The sequence below is a fragment of the Hoplias malabaricus genome, chromosome 18 (genome assembly GCF_029633855.1).
Source record: "Hoplias malabaricus isolate fHopMal1 chromosome 18, fHopMal1.hap1, whole genome shotgun sequence".
Taxonomy (NCBI): Eukaryota; Metazoa; Chordata; class Actinopteri; order Characiformes; family Erythrinidae; genus Hoplias; species Hoplias malabaricus.
In genome coordinates, this window is record NC_089817.1 from 35696337 (window position 1) to 35718760 (window position 22424).

At 46.6% G+C, this 22424-nt stretch overlaps 1 protein-coding gene across 2 annotated transcripts; it reads right to left on the reverse strand.

Annotated features, from left to right (window-relative positions):
• Window positions 1–168: 168 nt before the first annotated feature.
• On the reverse strand, window positions 169–21326 carry lhfpl6 (LHFPL tetraspan subfamily member 6). 2 transcript variants are annotated; one of them, XM_066650352.1, is made up of 5 exons: window positions 21229–21326; window positions 16439–16552; window positions 15365–15756; window positions 1755–1853; window positions 169–1419 (listed from the first exon to the last, which is right to left on the reverse strand). In XM_066650352.1, exons 3-5 carry the CDS (start codon window positions 15747–15749, stop codon window positions 1301–1303), a joined length of 603 nt encoding a protein of 200 aa, XP_066506449.1. In that variant the 5' UTR covers window positions 15750–15756; window positions 16439–16552; window positions 21229–21326; the 3' UTR covers window positions 169–1300. The 2 variants fall into 2 exon arrangements, with proteins under 2 accessions (XP_066506449.1, XP_066506450.1); XM_066650353.1 differs by lacking the exon at window positions 21229–21326 and adding an exon at window positions 19929–19976.
• Window positions 21327–22424: the final 1098 nt, after the last annotated feature.

The following is a 22424-nucleotide window of genomic DNA, read 5'->3' on the forward strand; positions in this document are numbered from 1 at the left end:
TCCGTGGTAACACTATATCATTCCGTACACTGTTTTCATGGCTACGCTACAGCAGTTAAAATCCTAAACCGAGCTTTAAAGACGATGTCGTTCTCTCACCACTGGGCTTTGGTGTTAATATTATATTTATTTTCATTTTCATTTTATTTCAGACAAAAATAATGGGGTAACATTTATAAACAAAACAAACAAATAAGAGTCATGTGAGACGTTACAGTCCATGACGATGTGTGGGTTACTGTGATATTCACAATAAAGCCTCCATTAAAAGGACGTCTATTGCATGTGAAGATACACGAGGTCAACACCAGGGTATTAATATAAATACAGAATATTATAATCGTAATAACAGAATACAAACAACACACACAGGGCCAGAAAAGGTTCAGTTATGTTCCCAGGACACACAGATAACTCAGATAAAGATGCAGTGTGTAAAACACCCACAGGTTTTTACTGAATCCTCCCGGTGAAGCCCTTGGATCCCAAAACAGGTCAATAGCCAAAGGGTGGGTTTTTCGTGTTTAAACCAGAGCTGTATTTAGCAGTGTACTGTATTTCACCGCCCGGGCTGTGGTCACATGGTTCTGGAGAAAGGGAGAGTATCTCCGTGGAGATCAGCCCGAAGGTGAGGACATCTGTGACGTCTGCGGGGGCCGGGAGTGGTTTATAACTAATCACTAAAACTAATCTTCCCATGAGCTGAGTTTTATTTTGGGTTAATCAGAGAGTGCAGTTGTTGCCGTGGGAGATAGGGGCGTGGCCAAGAGGATGAAACAGGCCACACCCACTGAACAGGAATTGTTTATAATTGTGAAGAGGCATGTGCCAGGTTTTCCCTTTCGTACGATCCGTGATGAAACTGAGAGTCCTGTCTCTCCTCAATCTGTGAAGGCAGTGGCTCCAGCACCTGGGAGTCCTGGTCCTGGGTCAGCACTGTTTTGACCTTGTTTCTGGATCTAGGGCACTACATTTCTGATCTGGGGTCAGTTCTAATCGTAATTCCGGGCCTGGGTCAGTACATGTCCAAGGTCTGTATGCGTTCGCTGATGGTTCTGTACAGTTTTGGTCCTGGTTTTTGTCCTGGGTCAGTACACTTCTGGTCCTGTTTCAGTTCAGTTTTACACCTGCCTCTGGCCCAGGGTCAGTACAGTTCTGGTCTTAGGTCTGTATGCTTTTGGTGATAGTTCAGTACTCTTCTGCTCCTGGTTCCTGTTCTTGATCAGCACAGTTCTGATCATGTTTCACTACGAATCTGGTCCTGGTTCTGGTCCTTGGTCAGTCCGGTTCTGGTTCTGGGTCAGTACGGATATTGCTTCTGTTTCTTTCCAGCGAAGCAGGACATCCAGGGACACAGCAGCATGGCCACAGCTGCTCCGGCTCCAGTGCAGTAAAAGGCCCAGCCCAGCTCACAGGACCCTGCAGACAATCACCGGGGTTCATATCACTGCTGTGATTATATAACATCAGTATTATGATCTTTAGAGTAGGAATGATGTATAAATTCACCCAAATACCAGGAGATGGCACTGTTGCTTACATTTCACATGCTATTCACACTCTGCTAAGCTAATTTAGCTGTGAAACTCCAGTCCCACTTTGGAATCGACAATGGAAAAGACCCAATTTTCCAACATGTAAACAATAGCTAATGAAGACAGGGGGCGCTATACCAGCTACACAACTGATATAACACAACCTTTCACCTTCTCCATTTGTGGTCGTGGATGCGTAAGAAATCGAGCCGTTCTCACCGAGCTGGAACTGGCTGGAGCGGTTGCTGCAGGTTTGCCGGACCTCCTCACTGTCCCAGCCCAGAGGATACAGAACGCAGCCGGAGCCAATCAGCAAACCTGCGCAAACACACGGAAATAAACAGAAACCATCAGCTCCAGGTACAACCCCCTGAATCCTGGGGTTAGTGCAAATGCATAACATTACAACCATCTCTCACTGCCCACTGACTATTCTCAGTCCAGCAGTGACACTGAGGGGTTAAAAACTCCAGCAGCACTGCTGTGTCTGATCCACTCTACACCAGCACAACACACACTAACACACCACCACCACGTCAGTGTCACTGCAGCGCTGAGAATGATCCACCACCACATCACACCTGCTCTGTGGGGGAGATGGGGGTAACAGGTGGACTACAGCCTGTAACTGTAAAACTATACGGTGCTCCCAAGTGGAGTCAGTGGAGTTGAGAGAATATGTGCATCCCTCGCTGTAAGGTGTGTGTATATATGTGTGAGCAGGGGTTAATTATTCATCCTCAGTGTTGATTTCAACAGGAATTCTCTTTCATGGCGAGCTCTATTTGAGACAGAGTGGTGTGTGATTAGCATTCCGCTCAGAGCCGTTGTTAAAAGTGCTAAAACCCTGGAGAATCGCACGCCGCGGGGTTAATGCTGACAACCTGCTGCTCTCAGGGCTTAAAGACACACCTGCACTTTTGAAAGAGCCCTTATCCTACATTGTTACATAGTTATATTTTTAATTTAACCAATAATAATGTGTTGTGGTGTTGAAGAAACTGCCTGTCCTTAGCTAACAGCTGCTAGCTTCACCATGAATCTGAATAACCAGCTAATTAGCATTAGCTAAAGAGCTACATTGGTGAGATTTTCTTTAAGGTGAAATAGTTACACATTATTTACAGTCGTGGCCTGTTTACACCTGGCATTAAAATGTGTGTTTGGCGATCATGTTCATGTTTCACTGTTCATGTGTAAAAACCTTTGAGGCGCTCTGTGAAGGGATTACGGTCGGATCACTGACACCACATTCAGATCTGAGACGGATCCACATTTAACACAAATGTGAACAGAATGTGGTTTCCGTGTCTGGACAGTGGTGTTTCTCGGCCGCTGCGGACGATTCCCTGCCTGCTTTAAAGGTTTATTATTATAGGATTGGGAAATCGAAACGGCAAACACGGTGGTGTGAATTTTAACGCAGGAAAGTACAATCAGATTCACCTGATCAGACGGGGCACATTTTAATGACAGTGTAAACAGAATCCAGTCAAAGTAAATCCAGCTACAATCAGGATTCCCAATACGTGTCAATGCCAGGTGCGAACAGGGTTATGAAATAGTGTTTGTGTGTAAATGATATTCACAAAAATGGCACATAGGGCCTGTTTTAAACTCATTCCTTTTGTGAAGTCACAAAGCCAATACGGTTACCTACTCAGCTTCTGCACTTTAGCCCCGCCCATTCACACTGATGCTATACATCCTGTTTGACGCCTGACTCAGCAGCAATAATTCTTTTTAATTTCTAAAGCTGACTCCAGCCCCCTGGTGGTACACAGGTCGCTACGGCCTTGTCTTTTTTAATTCCTCAGTTTCTCACTTCTCACTCTTTCTCCACAGCTCAATCTGCAAATCGATTGCACAGAACCACGCACTCGGAGCACGGAGACTCGACCTCAGCTAACACAACAAGGGCAGAATTTAAAAAGAAAATGGGCTTCTGTGCAGTTTTATATTTCTCTGTTTTCATTTGGAGTAAAACACACCTACTTCTACTTTTATTGTGATCTGCTTCACAAACACCTTTTTATAGCCCAGACATTTGACCCTGCTCCTCAACACGCTCGGAGGAGAACACTAACCTCTGTTCATCAGACTCAACATGCTCAGAGGAGAACACTAACCCCTGTTCATCAGACTCAACACGCTCAGAGGAGAACACTAACCCCTGTTCATCAGACTCAACACGCTCAGAGGAGAACACTAACCTCTGTTCATCAGACTCAACACGCTCAGAGGAGAACACTAACCCCTGTTCATCAGACTCAACACGCTCAGAGGAGAACACTAACCTCTGTTCATCAGACTCAACACGCTCAGAGGAGAACACTAACCTCTGTTCATCAGACTCAACACGCTCGGAGGAGAACACTAACCTCTGTTCATCAGACTCAACACGCTCAGAGGAGAACACTAACCCCTGTTCATCAGACTCAACACGCTCAGAGGAGAACACTAACCTCTGTTCATCAGACTCAACACGCTCAGAGGAGAACACTAACCTCTGTTCATCAGACTCAACACGCTCGGAGGAGAACACTAACCTTTGTTCATCAGACTCAACACGCTCGGAGGAGAACACTGACCTCTGTACATCAGACTCAACATGCTCAGAGGAGAACGCTAACCTCTGTTCATCAGACTCAACACGCTCAGAGGAGAACACTGACCTCTGTTCATCAGACTCAACACGCTCAGAGGAGAACACTGACCTCTGTACATCAGACTCAACACGCTCAGAGGAGAACACTAACCTCTGTTCATCAGACTCAACACGCTCAGAGGAGAACACTAACCTCTGTTCATCAGACTCAACACGCTCAGAGGAGAACGCTAACCTCTGTTCATCAGACTCAACACGCTCAGAGGAGAACACTAACCCCTGTTCATCAGACTCAACACGCTCAGAGGAGAACGCTAACCTCTGTTCATCAGACTCAACACGCTCAGAGGAGAACACTAACCTCTGTTCATCAGACTCAACACGCTCAGAGGAGAACACTAACCTCTGTTCATCAGACTCAACACGCTCAGAGGAGAACACTAACCTCTGTTCATCAGACTCAACACGCTCAGAGGAGAACACTAACCTCTGTTCATCAGACTCAACACGCTCAGAGGAGAACACTAACCTCTGTTCATCAGACTCAACACGCTCGGAGGAGAACACTAACCTCTGTTCATCAGACTCAACACGCTCAGAGGAGAACGCTAACCTCTGTTCATCAGACTCAACACGCTCGGAGGAGAACACTGACCTCTGTACATCAGACTCAACATGCTCAGAGGAGAACGCTAACCTCTGTTCATCAGACTCAACACGCTCAGAGGAGAACACTAACCTCTGTTCATCAGACTCAACACGCTCGGAGGAGAACACTGACCTCTGTTCATCAGACTCAACACGCTCAGAGGAGAACACTAACCTCTGTTCATCAGACTCAACACGCTCAGAGGAGAACACTAACCTCTGTTCATCAGACTCAACACGCTCAGAGGAGAACACTAACCACTGTTCATCAGACTCAACACGCTCAGAGGAGAACACTAACCTCTGTTCATCAGACTCAACACGCTCAGAGGAGAACACTAACCTCTGTTCATCAGACTCAACACGCTCAGAGGAGAACACTAACCTCTGTTCATCAGACTCAACACGCTCGGAGGAGAACACTAACCTCTGTTCATCAGACTCAACACGCTCAGAGGAGAACACTAACCTCTGTTCATCAGACTCAACACGCTCAGAGGAGAACACTAACCTCTGTTCATCAGACTCAACACGCTCAGAGGAGAACACTAACCTCTGTTCATCAGACTCAACACGCTCAGAGGAGAACACTAACCTCTGTTCATCAGACTCAACACGCTCGGAGGAGAACACTAACCTCTGTTCATCAGACTCAACACGCTCAGAGGAGAACGCTAACCTCTGTTCATCAGACTCAACACGCTCGGAGGAGAACACTGACCTCTGTACATCAGACTCAACACGCTCAGAGGAGAACGCTAACCTCTGTTCATCAGACTCAACACGCTCAGAGGAGAACACTAACCTCTGTTCATCAGACTCAACACGCTCGGAGGAGAACACTGACCTCTGTTCATCAGACTCAACACGCTCAGAGGAGAACACTAACCTCTGTTCATCAGACTCAACACGCTCAGAGGAGAACACTAACCTCTGTTCATCAGACTCAACACGCTCAGAGGAGAACACTAACCTCTGTTCATCAGACTCAACACGCTCAGAGGAGAACACTAACCCCTGTTCATCAGACTCAACACGCTCAGAGGAGAACGCTAACCTCTGTTCATCAGACTCAACACGCTCGGAGGAGAACACTAAGTGCCAATAGTTCTGTGTTAATATATTTCATGAACTGTTCCTTTAAGAGTGAGACAGAGATGGAAAGAGAGAGAGCTGGGGGGGGGGGGAGATAGGGACTAAAACTTTGTCCCAAAACTATAATCTGTTCTAATCCTCCGTCTTCACTGAGGCCTCGGAGTTTAACTCATTCACTCAAAACGACCTTAGAGCCTCAACAACGCAACAAAATCATCACTCACTCAGTAACGTGTGTGTTTCTGCCCTCAGCTCAAACCTGCTTAGAACCAGCAGAGATCTGAGTGAAAGCAAAACACATCTCTCTCTCTCTCACACACACACACACTCACACTCACACTCACACTCTGGGAAATGGAGAGTAGAACAGATGGTTAAATCAACACAGAGCTGTGTGAGGTGCTGTGAGGAGATGAGCTCGAAACCAGACGAGTCTCCACAGCTGTCACTGCGTCTTAATCAGAAACCGTCTCACACTCATTCTCCTTCACACACACACACACACACACACACACGTACCACAACATCAACAGCACATAAAAGTGCTCAACAACAACTACAAAAATGGAGAAAGAGAACAGAAAATGAAGTAAAAAGAGGAAGGGAATAAAAGAAGTCAACAGAAGTGATGAAATCTCAAAGAAAAAATGTGAAAAAAGAAAGAAAAGAAAACAACAGATTCAAAAAAAAGACAAACGAGAAGAAAGGAACACTAGAAGATGAGTGAGAAGGCTGAGGTCAGGTTCAGCCAATCAGCTTCAAGGATGTTATGATGTCATCAGCTGCCTCAGGCTTCCTCAGTGCAGGTCTGTGGGAGAACATCTTTAACCGTATTAAAGCGGCAGGAAATGAAATCCTGACAGGACTGGACCCCGAGGGAGGTAAAGAGGAAGAACAGAATAATAAAGGGATGCTCAGGTTTTACAGCTGCTTAAAGGGTGACAGCGCCCCCTAGCTCTGGACAGCTCTACCTATGGTTGCATGAACGCGGAAAGAATTGTGAGGGACACCATAGACAAGACACAAAGACAGAGAAGTGCCCATGCACCAAGGAGAAGAAGCGCTAGTGGACACTGAGTCGACAGAGTCTCAGTAAAACTGACTCAGACATTAGTCTACAAACTTAACTTGGTTTCCCACTCCCACAGCTCCCTCCTGAAATGTATCAGTGTCGTCTCTAACCCCGTCTCTAAGGGGAACAGTGGTCTTTGGAAACCACAACAACGGCGGTGGTAACGTTAAGCGGTGTTTACTCATGGTGTATCGGCGTGTTGTTGTTGTTTGGGACTGAACACAGCTCCGTCATCAGTTCAGACAGATCAGTAGAGTTTGTTCCTTCCTTGTTGCAGCGTCCAGCTCTCGCTGGATTCTTTCGTCGGCCACCGATCCAAGGAGCGTTTGAACCTCTTCAAAAGACCACGGCGTCATTTTACGAGCTGCCGTCGTGAGTCGGATAAAAACAAACGTGATCTCTGCTGCAGCTGGAGATTTTACAGATGGAGAGTTGGTGCTGGTCGTCTGCGTTGCGTGGCGTAGAGTGACGACTCTCTCTGGACGATCAGCGCTCTGCAAGGTTTACACGCCACGGTTTAGTCCCTACTCGACTCGCTCTGAACCACGAGAGAACAGCCACTAAACAAGAACCCGCTTCCAGAACCAGGGCCTGATTCACCTGGGGGAGGAGTGAAATGAGTCGAGTTCAGAGGAGTAGAGTATAGTAGAGTAGGGCCACTGCAGTGGAAAAGCACCATTGGTCCTGAGAGGGGGTGCTGCAGCGTCAGAATGTTTTATTTTCACACAGCAACACACTTCAGCAGCTAATTAAAGGCTTAAGGTGGAGCTATTCTTTAAGGAAGTGAAAAGTAATCATCTAAAGAACACGCAGGCTCTAGACTGATGGAGCTCACAGGCCAAGGCAGCAGCTTTTGTCCTGAGGAAAAAGATGAGTACGAAAGAGAAAGAAATGAGACGTGTCCCCTGCGTTGCGTCCCAAAGACTCATTGAAATGCAAGGTTGGGCTCCGTATGAACACAGCGTCTGAAATATTAGCGTCATGGAGATAGCAGCGGTTCTCATTTACGCTTCACCATCAGAGAAACAGACAAGACATGCTTTATATTCCGCTCTCGATCGCCCAAATCACACTTTAATGCTGCGTGTTATAAGACACTCACAAGTAATAACCTGAGCAAACAAAGCCAGACAACACAACAAAGCACTCCATCAGCCAAAACATTACAGCCATCTCCTTCCTTCTTCACTCGCTGTCCACTGTCCTCACGGTCACGCCGCAGCTCTGCAATCACAGACTAGTCCAACTGCTGCTCTGCATACTTTATTAACCCCCTTTCCTCTGATCTTCAAAGCACAGGTGTTACGGGTTGTATGCCTGTCTCTCTTCTTTTCCTTTTCTTGTTGTCTTGCTATCCCTCCCTGTCTTTAGGTGGAGCTGTGGAGATTTCTGGGATTGCTGGCTACTGAGGTGTTTCCTGTATCTGCCTATAAAAGAAGCAGGAAGCTGAAGATTGACACGCCCCTTTTTCCAATTGTGAATTGCCATGTGTTGTGCACTTGGTGATTGCTTTGTCTCTGTGTGAGGACTATGTATTTCTGGAGACTGTGTGTTTCCCTGTGTGTGTTAACTTGGTGATTGCTCTGTCTCTGTGTGGGAACAGTGTATATCTGGAGACTGTGTGTTTCCTTCTGTGTGTTAGTTGTGAACTTCTGGAGACTGTGTGTTTCCTTGTGTGGGTTAATTCTGTTCTGTTTATTATTTTTGTGGTCACCTGTGCCGGAAGGGGGTAAGCGCCTTTTGAGTTTATCTATTTTCTCTTGGTTTATTGTTAGATAGGGAGTCAGGGTTATTTATTGTCATTTATTTGTTTATTTGGTTTGAATAGCAAAGTTAGTGTTGGGGTTGGAGTTAGTGTTGGGTTATGTTTGTTATTTTGGCCGTGGCTTACCCCTGGAGATATGGCTTTAAGTTTTGTGTGTTGTTATAAGATTTGATTGTTTGATTTATTTAATATCTATATTTTCTTTGTAAATACACTTTTTTCATTTATTCTAAACTGTGTGAGTTTCTCTTTTTTTTTCTCTTTCTACCCATCCCCTAGACTGAAACGTAACAACAGGTATGACACGTGTCCACTCTCTGTCCTCTCTGTGGGACACTCGTTGGTCCACACCTTGTAGATGTACCTTCATCAGTGGACACGGGTTTAAAGGTGTGTAAAACTCAGTCTGAACAGATTCAAACAGCCTTCAGCTTCAAAGCACAGGCCAATGACAGACCGCTCCTGCTGCCCTCTCATTAACGGAGTGGAGGCAGGTGGAGACCTCGGGGGGTGGGTGGTAACATGGAGGAAGACAACGCCTGAGGACAGAGGACAACACACAAAAACAACTCACAGCCCATAAACTAAACTACAACTACAAACTACACACAAGCAGTGGCCCCGCTCACACCTGGCCACGCCCCAGAGGTCAGAGCACACTCAGATCAGAGTCTGTACTAAACATAGTGTACATTTCCACCCCATGAGCACGACCCACTCTATGGAGCAGAAACGGGTTCATTCACAGAGGACACAGCTGTTTGTTTTCTGTCTCAAAACAATGGAAAATAACCAATAATCACTTTCATGGATACTGTCTGATACTTTTCTGTGATAAAAAGCCCCCATGAGCTCCTAGAGATCCATGTAATATCACATTATAAACATTCCTCCACGCTTTTCTCCGGGTCCAGACTGAAACCGGAAGGAATTCATACAATGACCATGAGCCAGGACCTCGTTTATTATTCATTCATTATTGTTCCTCTCTGTTTACAGCTGTGAAACCGAGTTTGCGCTTTAGTGTCACCTCCGAGAGCCTCCTGTTGAACTCGACTGAATCTCCTTTCCTCGGAGCAGCAGGCGCCGGCTCCGAAATCAAAAGCACGGCAGCGACGGAGAGAAACAAGGAGAGAAAGTGGAATATGAAAGCGAGCATTTTTTAAGGAGAGTCATTCGGAAGTGTCTCTTAAGCCCAGCTCACATTCATCCGATGAGATGAAACGAGACGAGACGAGACAATTGAGTTTTAGCCGGCTGCAGTATGCGGTGCTTAATGAATGTTATAATTGGAACCCAGCGTTCAAACGGAGACGACACTCTGTGAAGCGTCAGGTAACGACTTCAAAGTCAGTCATTAACAGGAGCAGCGTAAAGTTTGTTTCTTTACAATCAGTGAATCCCTGCACTGATCCCTGCACTGATCCCTTCACTGATCCCTTCACTGATCCCTTCACTGATCCCTGCACTGATCCCTGCACTGATCCCTTCACTGACCCCTGCACTGATCCCTGCACTGATCCCTGCACTGATCCCTTCACTGATCCCTTCACTGATCCCTTCACTGACCCCTGCACTGACCCCTGCACTGACCCCTGCACTGACCCCTGCACTGATCCCTGCACTGATCCCTGCACTGATCCCTTCACTGATCCCTTCACTGATCCCTTCACTGACCCCTGCACTGACCCCTGCACTGACCCCTGCACTGACCCCTGCACTGACCCCTGCACTGACCCCTGCACTGACCCCTGCACTGACCCCTGCACTGACCCCTTCACTGATCCCTTCACTGCTCCCTTCACTGCTCCCTTCACTGCTCCCTTCACTGCTCCCTTCACTGCTCCCTTCACTGCTCCCTGCACTGCTCCCTTCACTGATCCCTTCACTGATCCCTGCACTGATCCCTGCACTGACCCCTGCACTGATCCCTTCACTGATCCCTGCACTGATCCCTTCACTGATCCCTGCACTGATCCCTTTAATGGAAGAATCCTTTGATTGTAGCTGTAGCCCACCGTTAACAAACTACACAAAGGAAAAGAATCCGAAAGAACAACATCTCCACAGATAAAGTGAGAGGCCTGGGTTTACAGGCAAAGTTAAAGTCACCTGAAGACCGTGAGTGAAACCTGAGACACTGGGACAGACTCAAGGTCACGCAGACAGAAGAAAACAGAGGAATCGATTCTGAGGGAGAAACAGGAACAGTTCCCGTTAATCCGAGAGGAAATGGATTGTGGAGCGAGGGATATTTGTAACGGGAGAAACAGGAATACCAATTATACTCTCTCTCTTTCTCTTTATCCTCTCTCTCTATCTCCCTCTCTCTCTTTCTGTCTCTCTGTCTCTCTCCCTCTCTCTCTCTCTGTCTCTGTCTCTGTCTCTCTCCCTCTCTCCCTCTCTCATATTCAGTGTTGGACTCGTCTCTGAAAAAAGAGAGGATTTATCACTGATTGTAGAATATTGAACAGAGGATCTGTTTCTGTCTCCTGCATTTTAAACTAAACACATACCCCCCCTCACACACACACACACACACACACACACACACACTCACGATTATATACAACATCAACTGGAGTCATACATTATACATAAGAGTCTTTATGTAAAAAGAATATTAATATGTTCCATTTATGTGTATGATATAAAAGCAAAGAGGAGAGAGAAAGAGAAAGAGAGAGAGAGATTAATATTTATTAATATCTGTCTCTCTCTCCCTCTCTCTCTCTCTCTCTCTCTCTCTCTCTCTCTCTCTCCCCTTTGAAGGTCAGGTCAGTGGTGATTATCTTGTTATTGATCTGTGCTGCTGTCGATCCCTTTCGTCCTGTCAGACCACGGTCAGACACTTCTTCAACCTCTCTCTCTGTCTGTCTGTCTCTCTCTCTCTCTCTCTCTCTCTCTCTCTCTCTCTCTTTACACCGGTAGGTTGACCACAAGTGTTTGGAACATGGCAGTGAAGGTTTGATTGCATTCAGACGGTGAGATCAGGTGCTGTCAGATTACTCAGCTCTGGCACTCTGTCCCCTGACCCTCATCCCAAAGTCCTCACATGGAGCTCCACCGTCTCATGGCTTTTATAGCCCTCTATCTCACACTTACCCTTGAGTGTGGTTAACTAGTCTCATGTGCAGCTGCTCCAGAGCGTCAGATGTGGTTTCACTCTCTCCTACAAAGATTAAGCTCACTTCACCCTTTTCCACCAAAAGAACAAGATTCCTACACTCAGTTCTCTCTAGTGACCTGGTGCCACACATTTGGACATGAGTCAAGGACACATCACCAGTGGGGGGCGCTGTGGGCGCTGGGGTTACACCAGGGCTGTGTCTGAATCAGCTCCAGAGCCAGAGATAAAGGGACGGAGTCAGGACAGAGTCATGGTTAATCCACTGTTTACAGCGCGGTCAGATCACAGTGAGATATGAGACACATGGAAATGATGCACATCTGAAGCATGAGAACTGAGGAGAAAAGTAGGCGACGCTGCTGGAGTGGCTCTGAACTGAGAAACACACAAGAGACCGAGCAGGGTCCACTTTTATTTATCTCTATATCTCTGTAAATGACCCGTCCAGCTCCACTGCGCCATCACACTTTACTTTAGGCTCTGAGCTCTTTCTGGAGCTTCTTTATCTCCACTCACCCACGGACTCTGTCACGGTTCACACAGGGGAACCGACTGTGCTTTGGTTCCACTTGAGAATGAACCTGTTTATGTTGGTGGATGCCGAACGGTTCTAGATTAGGTTCATGAAGCAGGTGTGTGTGGATGGAAACGGGCGACCTGTGTCCACTCGGGCTGCACCCACCAACAGTGGGTAAATATAGAGTGTTACAGCTGTAGAAATCCATGCTGTCCATCTTTAGTTCACGGTGTTGACTAGTTTGGGAGAATTTAACAGAATTTAAACAGAATTTAACAGAAAATACACCTCCTGAAGGCAGCTGTGTGGCTCTGTGTCCTTCTCTGAGCTGTAAAGTGTGTTTTGCTGGAACTGAGCAGCAGATAAACACAGGTTCAGCTGGTGACCACAGAGTTCTGGACTTTAAATAAACTGGACGGGTGATTTCATCCTGTGTGTGTGGGATTCGGCTAAAGCACAATAGGCTTCACTTCACTGCTTACACGCCACACACACCCACACACACACCCACACACACACACCATGCGCACACACACACACACACACACAACACACACACACACACGCACACACACACCATGCACACACACACGCACACACACACCATGCACACACACACGCACACACACACACACACACATATACCACACACACACACCACACACACACACACACACACAACACACACGCACAACACACACCATGCACACACACACACACACACCCACACACACACACACACACCACACACAACACGCACACACACACACCACGCACGACACACACACACCACACAATGTATATATACACCATATATATATATATATATATGGATCAGACACAGCAGCGCTGCTGGAGTTTTTAAACCCTGTGTCCACTCCCAGAGTCTAACACTAAACCTAACGCTCATGGATCACCCTCAGATCTGGAAACTCAGGCGTCAAAATCGAAAAGAAGTTCAACTTTTCTCGGAGGGTGAAATTACACACACACACACACACTCCCAGCTTCCCAGGCTCGGCAGAAATCGATGGAAATTCTTCATTAAGAGTTTGCTGTCTTTAGAAGTAATTTCACTTCCTGCGGCTGGGGAAAACACAGCTCTTGATTCTAACGGCCTTTCTCCCCTCGCCATTTCAATTACTGTACGTTTACGGAACGGAAAATCCATACGCTCCGATCCGAGCGGCTCAGGGGACGGTTCCACAACAACAACAGGCCTCCCGCCGAGGACCTGTACACAGACGACAAACACAGCACCGCTTCTACATCACCACCTCCACAACCAGCTCCATCACTCCATCACTCCAGGGAACACCGTTCCACCGCTCCTCCGTCCCCTCACCACGACACACGGGTTCAGCTCGTATCCATTTGTCCACTGTTTCTTTCACAATGATCCTAACGTTCCCAGCTGTGTGTGTGTGTGTGTGCGTGGTGTGTGTGTGTGTGTGTGTGTGTGTGTGTGTGTGTGTGTGTGTGTGTGTGTGTGTGTGTGTGTGTGCGTGCGTGGTGTGTGTGTGTGTGTGTGTGTGTGTGTGTGCACATGCTCATTGAGACTGGATTAGTTTTTTTCTTTTGATGTTTGTTTAAAAGTTATCCACGGATCTAACAACGAGAGAAAGAAAAGAGAGAGAGAGAGAGAGAGAGAGAGAGAGAGAAAGAGAGGGAGAGAGAGAGAGAGAGAGAGAGAGAGAGAGAGAGAGAAAGAGAGGGAGAGAGAGAGAGAGAGAGAGAGAGAGAGAGAGAGAGACTTTGTTATGCACTGGAGCATAACATTTTCATCGTCGTGTCTGAACTGCAGATTACAAAAGCATTTTTCATAAACTGTAACAATGCGAGATTATTCCATGACACTGCATCCTTTCTTCTTTCCCCTTTCACTTAGAGAGAGAGAGAGAGAGAGAGAGAGAGAGAGAGAGAGAGAGAGGGAGAGACCCTGAGAACAGGAGAAGACTGAGATAAATCAGAGTCCTTCACTGGAAGTGAATGTGAGATGAAGGGAATTCACTGAGCGCAGTCATGACTCTGAAATGTCCGACTGGGAACATGTCCATAGCTTTTGGCCGAGGGTCCGGCGGCGAGAGAGAGGACCATCTGGAAGAAGGGAACATTCCAGAAGGACTCACCCTTAGGAGAATGCAGAGCTGCATACCAAAGAGGACCTGAGTGAGACCAGGCAGCGCAGGACCTCTCAATGGCAAACACACACAGAGCTGCCTTTGTTCAATCGGCCACAGAGAGTTCAGCTTTGAGTTCAGAGAGAGAGAGAGAGAGAGAGAGAGAGAGAGAGAGAGAGACAGAGAGACAGAGAGAGAGAGACGCACAGAGAGAGGGAGTTAGAGAGAATTAGAGAAAGATAAATGTATACGTTTTGGTGTGTGTGTGTGTGTGTGTGTGTAAAACCACCTGTTTTATCATTAAAGACCCTCCGCTGTGCTCCAGTTGCGAGAAAACAAAACAAGTTGTGTTTATTGAGCTTAGAGGTCACACACACTCCCAGATTCAAACCAGCTGTTCCACAACAACACAGAACACACACACACACACACACACACACACACACTGAATCATTTACTGAGGCATATCTGGTTTTCATGAACTCAACACACTCAGAGGAGAACATTAAGCGCTGGTTTAATTCATCAGCTCAACATACTCCACACATCTGCACATTCCAACACACACACTTACAGTAAGAGCGCACACACACACACACACACACATTCTCTTTCTCTCTCTCTTACTGCCTTTACCCCTCTCTCTCACACCCTATATTCACACACTGTGAAGCATTTTTTGCATTCCTGAAGACTATCTCCACACACACACACACACACTCTGAACTGTCAGAAACCCCTCAGTCATCTGTCCATCCTGAATGATGCTTTGTCTCAGTTCCTAAAGAATAGTAACCGAGTGGAATGAGGATCAGAGATATACTCTTCTACATGTCTCTACCTCTCTCACCCCTCCCTCCCTCTCTCTCCTCACCTCCCAGGAACTGTACTCCCCCGGCGGCCCGAGCGATGGTCTGTGAGATGAGGTCAGAGACGCAGCAGCCCATGACAGCGGTCAGCGCCACCAGCAGCAGCAGACCACAGCCGGCCCCCGCGGCCACGGTGCAGACCCTCCACTCCAGGCTGGGGATTCCCTGGAAAGAGGCGTAGCGTCCGCACTGCTCCAGCATCACTGTGCCCCCATGAGTCTCATCCAGCACCGGGTACGAGCAGCGGCGGAACGTCCCGAAGGACACGGAGGTCCCCAGCTGAGACCCCAGCAGCCAGTAGGGCATAAAAAACCCCACGCAGCACACGACGGCACAGAGCAGAGACAACAGAGCCCAGCACACACCCACACAGGTCAGACTGGAGCCCATCTCTCACCTGAAACACACACACACACACACACACACACACACCCACACAGGTCAGACTGGAGCCCATCTCTCACCTGAAACACACACACACACACACACACACACACACACACACCCACACAGGTCAGACTGGAGCCCATCTCTCACCTGAAACACACACACACACACACACACACACACACACACCGGTCAGACTGGAGCCCATCTCTCACCTGAAACACACACACACACACACACACACACACACACACACACACAGGTCAGACTGGAGCCCATCTCTCACCTGAAACACACACACACACACACACACACACACACACACACACACACACACACACACACCCACACAGGTCAGACTGGAGCCCATCTCTCACCTGAAACACACACACACACACACACACACACACACACACACACACACACACACACACACACATACACACAAGTCAGACTGGAGCCCATCTCTCACCTGAAACACACACAGACACACACACACACACATCCACACAGGTCAGACTGGAGCCCATCTCTCACCTGAAACAGACACACACACACACACACACACACACACACACACACACAGGTCAGACTGGAGCCCATCTCTCACCTGAAACACACACACACACACACACACACACACACACACACACACAAACACTTTCCACTCCATGCAATTCAGTACAACTTACCAAACTCAGGGTGTGTTCTACTTTCTCTCAGTCCATATCACATCTGTGTGTGAGTGTGTGTGTGTGTGTGTGTGTGTGTGGACATTTCTGTCTCACTGTAACGCCAACTCAGACCTGAGGAAAGAAAGAGAAAGAGAGAGAATTCAAGTCAAGATCTAGTTGAACTGAATCTATTTCCATTGAATCTCTCAAAGAATCAAATTCAGATTCAAAATGAATCAGATTGAACTGAACTGAATCTGTAAAATAAATAATGAACTGAATATTTTGGAAGATTTATCTTACAAATAGATCTATCTATCTATCTATCTATCTATCGTTCTCTGCTGTATGTTCATTCATTCATTCTGTAACCCTTATCCAGTTCAGGGTTGTGGTGGGTCCGGAGCCTACCCAGAATCACTGGGCGCAAGGTGGGAACAACCCCTGGAGGGGGCTCCAGTCCTGACTGTATCTGTATGTGTTTCTGTGCTCCTGCTGTGTTGAGACTGACTGTAGTGTAATGTGTGTGGTGTTGAGTTAATGAGTAAACCCAGTAAAACTCACTCTTCGTTTCTTAACTCCTGATGAGGAGCTGTCCACTAACATTTGGCCAAATAGTGAACTTTGCTTATGTGAATAAATTCAATGGATGTTTTTAGTGCATGCTAACAGTTAATAAATTCATTTGAAACATAAAGACCAATACTCTGCCTCTGCACCTCGTGCTCCCGGGGTCAGTCCGACAGGAGCTGGTTAAACATTCACACCTTTTATCTCTCAGTGCAAATTCACACTTTGGAAAACTGGACACTGTCATCAGTGCTGTTCGGAGTGGCATCAGTGGTGTTCAGAGAGGCATCAGTGGTGTTCAAAGTGGCATCAGTGGTGTTCAGAGAGGCATCAGTGGTGTTCAGAGTTGCATCAGTGGTGTTCAAAGTGGCATCATTGTTGTTCAAAGTGGCATCATTGTTGTTCAGAGTTGCATCAGTGGTGTTCAGAGTTGCATCAGTGTTGTTCAGAGTGGCATCAGTGGTGTTCAGAATGGTATTAGTAGTGTGTTGATGGCACCAGTGGTGTTCAGAGTGGCATCAGTGGTGTTCAGATTGGCATTAGTGGTGTGCTCATGGCATCACTGGTGTTCAGAGTGGCATCAGTGGTGTTCAGAATGGTATTAGTGGTGTGCAGAGAGGCATCAGTGGTGTTCAGAGTGGCATTAGTAGTGTGCTGATGGCATCACTGGTGTTCAGAGTGGCATCAGTGGTGTTCAGAATGGTATTAGTGGTGTTCAGAGTGGCACCAGTGGTGTTCAGAGTGGCATCAGTGGTGTTCAGATTGGCATTAGTAGTGTGCTGATGGCATCAGTGGTGTTCAGAGTGGCATTAGTAGTGTACTGGTGGCAGCAGTGGTGTTCGGAGTGGCATTAGTAATGTAGGTGGTACATTAGTGGTACTACTAATGGTACATTAGTATTAGTGGACACTGTCATCAGTGCTGTTCAGAGAGGAATCAGTGGTGTTCAGAGTTGCATCAGTGGTGTTCAAAGTGGCATCAGTGGTGTTCAGAGTTGCATCAGTGGTGTTCAGATTTGCATCAGTGGTGTTCAGAGTGGTGTTCAGAGTTGCATCAGTTGTGTTCAAAGTGGCATCAGTGGTGTTCAGAGTTGCATCAGTGGTGTTCAGAGTTGCATCAGTGGTGTTCAGAGTAGCATCAGTGGTGTTCAGAGTTGCATCAGTGGTGTTCAGAGTTGCATCAGTGGTGTTCAGAGTTGCATCAGTGTTGTTCAGAGGGGCATCAGTGGTGTTCAGAGGGGCATCAGTGGTGTTCAGAGTGGGATCAGTGGTGTTCAGAATGGTATTAGTGGTGTGCTGATGGCATCAGTGGTGTTCAGAGTTGCATCAGTGGTGTTCAGAGTGGCATCAGAGGTGTTCAGAGTGGCATCAAAGGTGTTCAGAGTGGCATCAGGGTGTTCAGAGTGGTATCAGTGGTGTTCAGATTGGCATTAGTGGTGTGCTGATGGCATCACTGGTGTTCGGAGTGGCATCAGTGGTGTTCAGAATGGTATTAGTGGTGTTCAGAGTGGCATTAGTGGTGTTCAGAGTGGCATTAGTAGTGTGCTGATGGCATCACTCTCATAGAAAGTTTAGAAAACATGGTTGGAATCACAGGGACAGCCCTATTATGGTTCAAATCTTACTTAACGGAACGTTATCAATTCGTAAAAGTAAACAATCTAAATTCAAATTATTCTAAAGTAAGATTTGGAATCCCACAAGGCTCTATTTTAGGACCATTATTATTTACATTATACATGTTACCGCTAGGCACAGTTATAAGAAACCATGACATTAACTTTCACTGTTACACAGACGACACACAATTGTATATTTCAGCCAAGCCCAACGACAAACACAGATTAAAGAAAATAGAGGACTGTGTAAAAGACGTGAAAGGCTGGATGTTGCGTAACTTCCTCCTAAACAGCAACAAAACAGAGGTCCTGCTTTTGGGTCCAAAGGTGGCAAGAAATAAATTATCAGATTTAATTTTAGATCTAGCTAACTTTCCAGTTAAACCTGGTTCAGCAGCAAAAAATCTTGGTGTCATAATTGACCCGGATTTATCATTTGATCAACACATAGGTAGTATCACTAGGACAGCTTTTTTACATCTTCGCAATATTGCTAAGATTAGAAATGCCTTATCCCTCCAGGACGCAGAAACATTAGTACATGCCTTTATTACTTCAAGGCTTGACTACTGTAACGCACTACTGTCAGAATGCACCAGCAGCAATTTAAGAAAACTTCAACTAGTTCAAAATGCTGCAGCTAGGGTCCTCACTAAACCTAGAAAATTTGAACATATCAGCCCAGTTTTATCATCACTTCATTGGCTGCCTGTTAAATTCCACATCGACTACAAAATTCTGTTATTAACATATAAAGCTCTACATGGGCTTGCTCCTGAATATCTTCAAGATACAATTTCCTATTATGAGCCCCCACGTTCACTCAGATCACAGAATACTGGATTTTTAATTGTTCCCAGAATTCAGAAGGCCTCAGCTGGGGGGAGAGCCTTTTCTTACAAAGCCCCCAGACTCTGGAATGATCTTCCAGAAAATGTTCGGGACTCAGACACAGTCGCAATCTTCAAATCTAGGCTAAAAACTCATTTGTTTAGTTTATCATTTGGTAGCTAATGCTCCCCCATAGATAAAGGCGGCAGATCCGGGGGGTCCATGGACACAGGGAATTATAGTAAACTGAGACGCTGGTGTCGATAACTCAGGTTTGTTGACGGTGGAGCGGAGGGATGCCAGTGTTTCAGGATGCTCCCGTGTCTGCGTGTCCTCCTGGTTCTCTCCTTTTAGTTAATGCTGTCATAGTCAGATCTGCCGGAGTCATTAGCCACACTCTGGAAATTTTCATATTTTCTACTTTACAAACACAAAACAGCTCAAAACTAATTCCATCCCTTTACATCTTTCCGAGTAAACGACTGCCACCTGTCTGTCTGGACACTGATGGATGACTGTCGAGATCCTCCTCCACGCTTCAGACCAACTGCCCACGCTCCAGCAACCACCAAGTGCCTTGAAGCTGTCCCTACACTGAAGTTCTCATGGACTACTAACTATCATCACCAGTAGATTGACCAGAGGAGGATGGGTCACCCCTTGTGAGCCTTGGTTCCTCCCAAGGTTTCTTCCTCAGCTGGGGGAGTTTTTCCTTGCCACTGTCGCCCCTGGCTTGCTCACTTGAGGGTTTTACATTTGTCTTTACATTTCATGTCAAATCTTGTCTTACTGGAATTCTGTGAAGCTGCTTTGTGACAACATTAGTTGTGAAAAGCGCTATATAAATAAATTTGATTTGATTTGATTTGATCAGTGGTGTTCAGAATGGTATTAGTGGTGTTCAGAGAGGCATCAGTGGTGTTCAGAGAGGCATCAGTGGTGTTCAGAGTGGCATTAGTGGTGTTCAGAGTGGCATTAGTAGTGTGCTGATGGCATCACTGGTGTTTGGAGTGGCATCAGTGGTGTTCAGAATGGTATTAGTGGTGTTCAGAGAGGCATCAGTGGTGTTCAGAATGGTATTAGTGGTGTTCAGAGTGGCATAGTAGTTTGGTGATGGCATCAGTGGTGTTCAGAGTGGCATTAGTAGTGTGCTGATGGCATCAGTGGTGTTCGGAGTGGCATCAGTGGTGTTCAGAGTGGCATTAGTGGTGTGCTGATGGCATCACTGGTGTTCAGAATGGTATTAGTGGTGTTCAGAGAGGCATCAGTGGTGTTCAGAATGGTATTAGTGGTGTTCAGAGTGGCATTAGTAGTTTGGTGATGGCATCAGTGGTGTTCAGAGTGGCATCAGCAACAAAGTTATATAAGACCTACACAAATGTTAAGGAACTTTAAGGAATATTGGAACATAGCTGTGAGGATCTGATGGAGTTGAGCCTCATATTTATCAGCGATGGTCAAAGGCTGCTGTTGGGGATTAATTCTGGATCAAACTCACCACTCCAACTCACCCCAAAAGTACTGGATGGAGCCCCATCACTTCAGAAAACACAGTCCCACTGCCCTTCACCCCAGTGCTGAGGTTTAATACCTCTCTCTGCTACTCTTGGCCCTGGGGAGGGGAATTAGGCTCATGTGCAGCTGTTCCAGAGCGTCCCATTACTTTTACTTTACACACACACAAACACTTGTAAATGTAACATATGTAGGACACACATGCATTAAATAATGGTCTCTAAACAGCCCCAGCCTCATCCGCGATAAGAAACAACAGTGAAGTAAGTCTTACATGTCTCCCGTCCCCGAGCAGCGTCCGTAAAACCCTCAGCGTCAGGCGACACCCCTCCGCTCCGACTCTGCGCGCTCTCGCTCTCCTCGAGAACCCAGCGCGCGTGCACACCGAGGGCAAAAGAGGGGATTGTCAAAAGTAAACGCCCCGCCTCTTTACACCTACCCACTTCAATAAAACCACGATGTAATACGACATATCTCCGCTAGAGGTCGTAAAGTAAAAAGATTCTGAAAATGAACGGCAGCGAACGGAACCAGACGGATACAACATTTCATTAAAGACGTCTGAAGTAGAAATCGACTTATAATATGTTCATTTCTTCTTATAAAATTGACTAAAGCCCAGTACTATTCTGGCTTTCTTCCGGAGCAATGACATGTGCAAGAAATACTTGAAAATGACCTGCATTTAAAGCAATTCAGTCTGATTTAGTGTGAAGTGCCTGGTTTCTGAGATATTTTTTCACGGTGTTGTTCAGCCCTCACTCACTGTACAGCACTGTCTTGTTGTTAAAAATGTTGAACGTGCAATAAGGGAATATTCAGCCCAGACCCTATTCCTTTATTGTTGTATTCACAGAGGAATCAAACCTTGGTGTGTCCTGTATATCCTGTGTATTTCAGATATTTGGCCGTGTGCCTGTGTCAGTGACTGGGTTAATGTGATGGCTGTGGGAAGCGGGACAGAACCTCTGCTCTGTTTGAAACTGTAGATGTTTTTCAGATAGAAGCGGGTCATTGAGAGGCTCAGTGGACCGTGGCCCCGAGGGAAAACTCTCAGAAAAAAGACTTTTGGAAATGCATCAGGGCTCCTCTGGTTCTCTGTGTTAATGTCTATCAGCTCCTGGTCCCTAACCCCCCTCTCCTGCCCGGGCGCCGTGGCTAGGGCCGCCCACTGCGGGCCTGTGTGCTCACTGCCCCCTAGTGTTCACCAGTGTGTGTGTAAATGTGTTTCACTGCACGGATTGGGTTAAATGAGGAGAACAATTTTCTCTGTGTGCAGCTCAGTGGCCAATAAAGTGATTCTAATTCTAATAATAACTCAGACATTGAAATGTGGCCTTACAGTACCTTTAAACTGACTCTTTTCCCCATATTTTCCCCTCCCTCCTCCACCCTCTCTCTCTCTCTCCTCTCTCTCTCTCTCTCTCTCTCTCTCTCTTTCTCTCACTCTCTCTCTCTCTCACTCTCTCT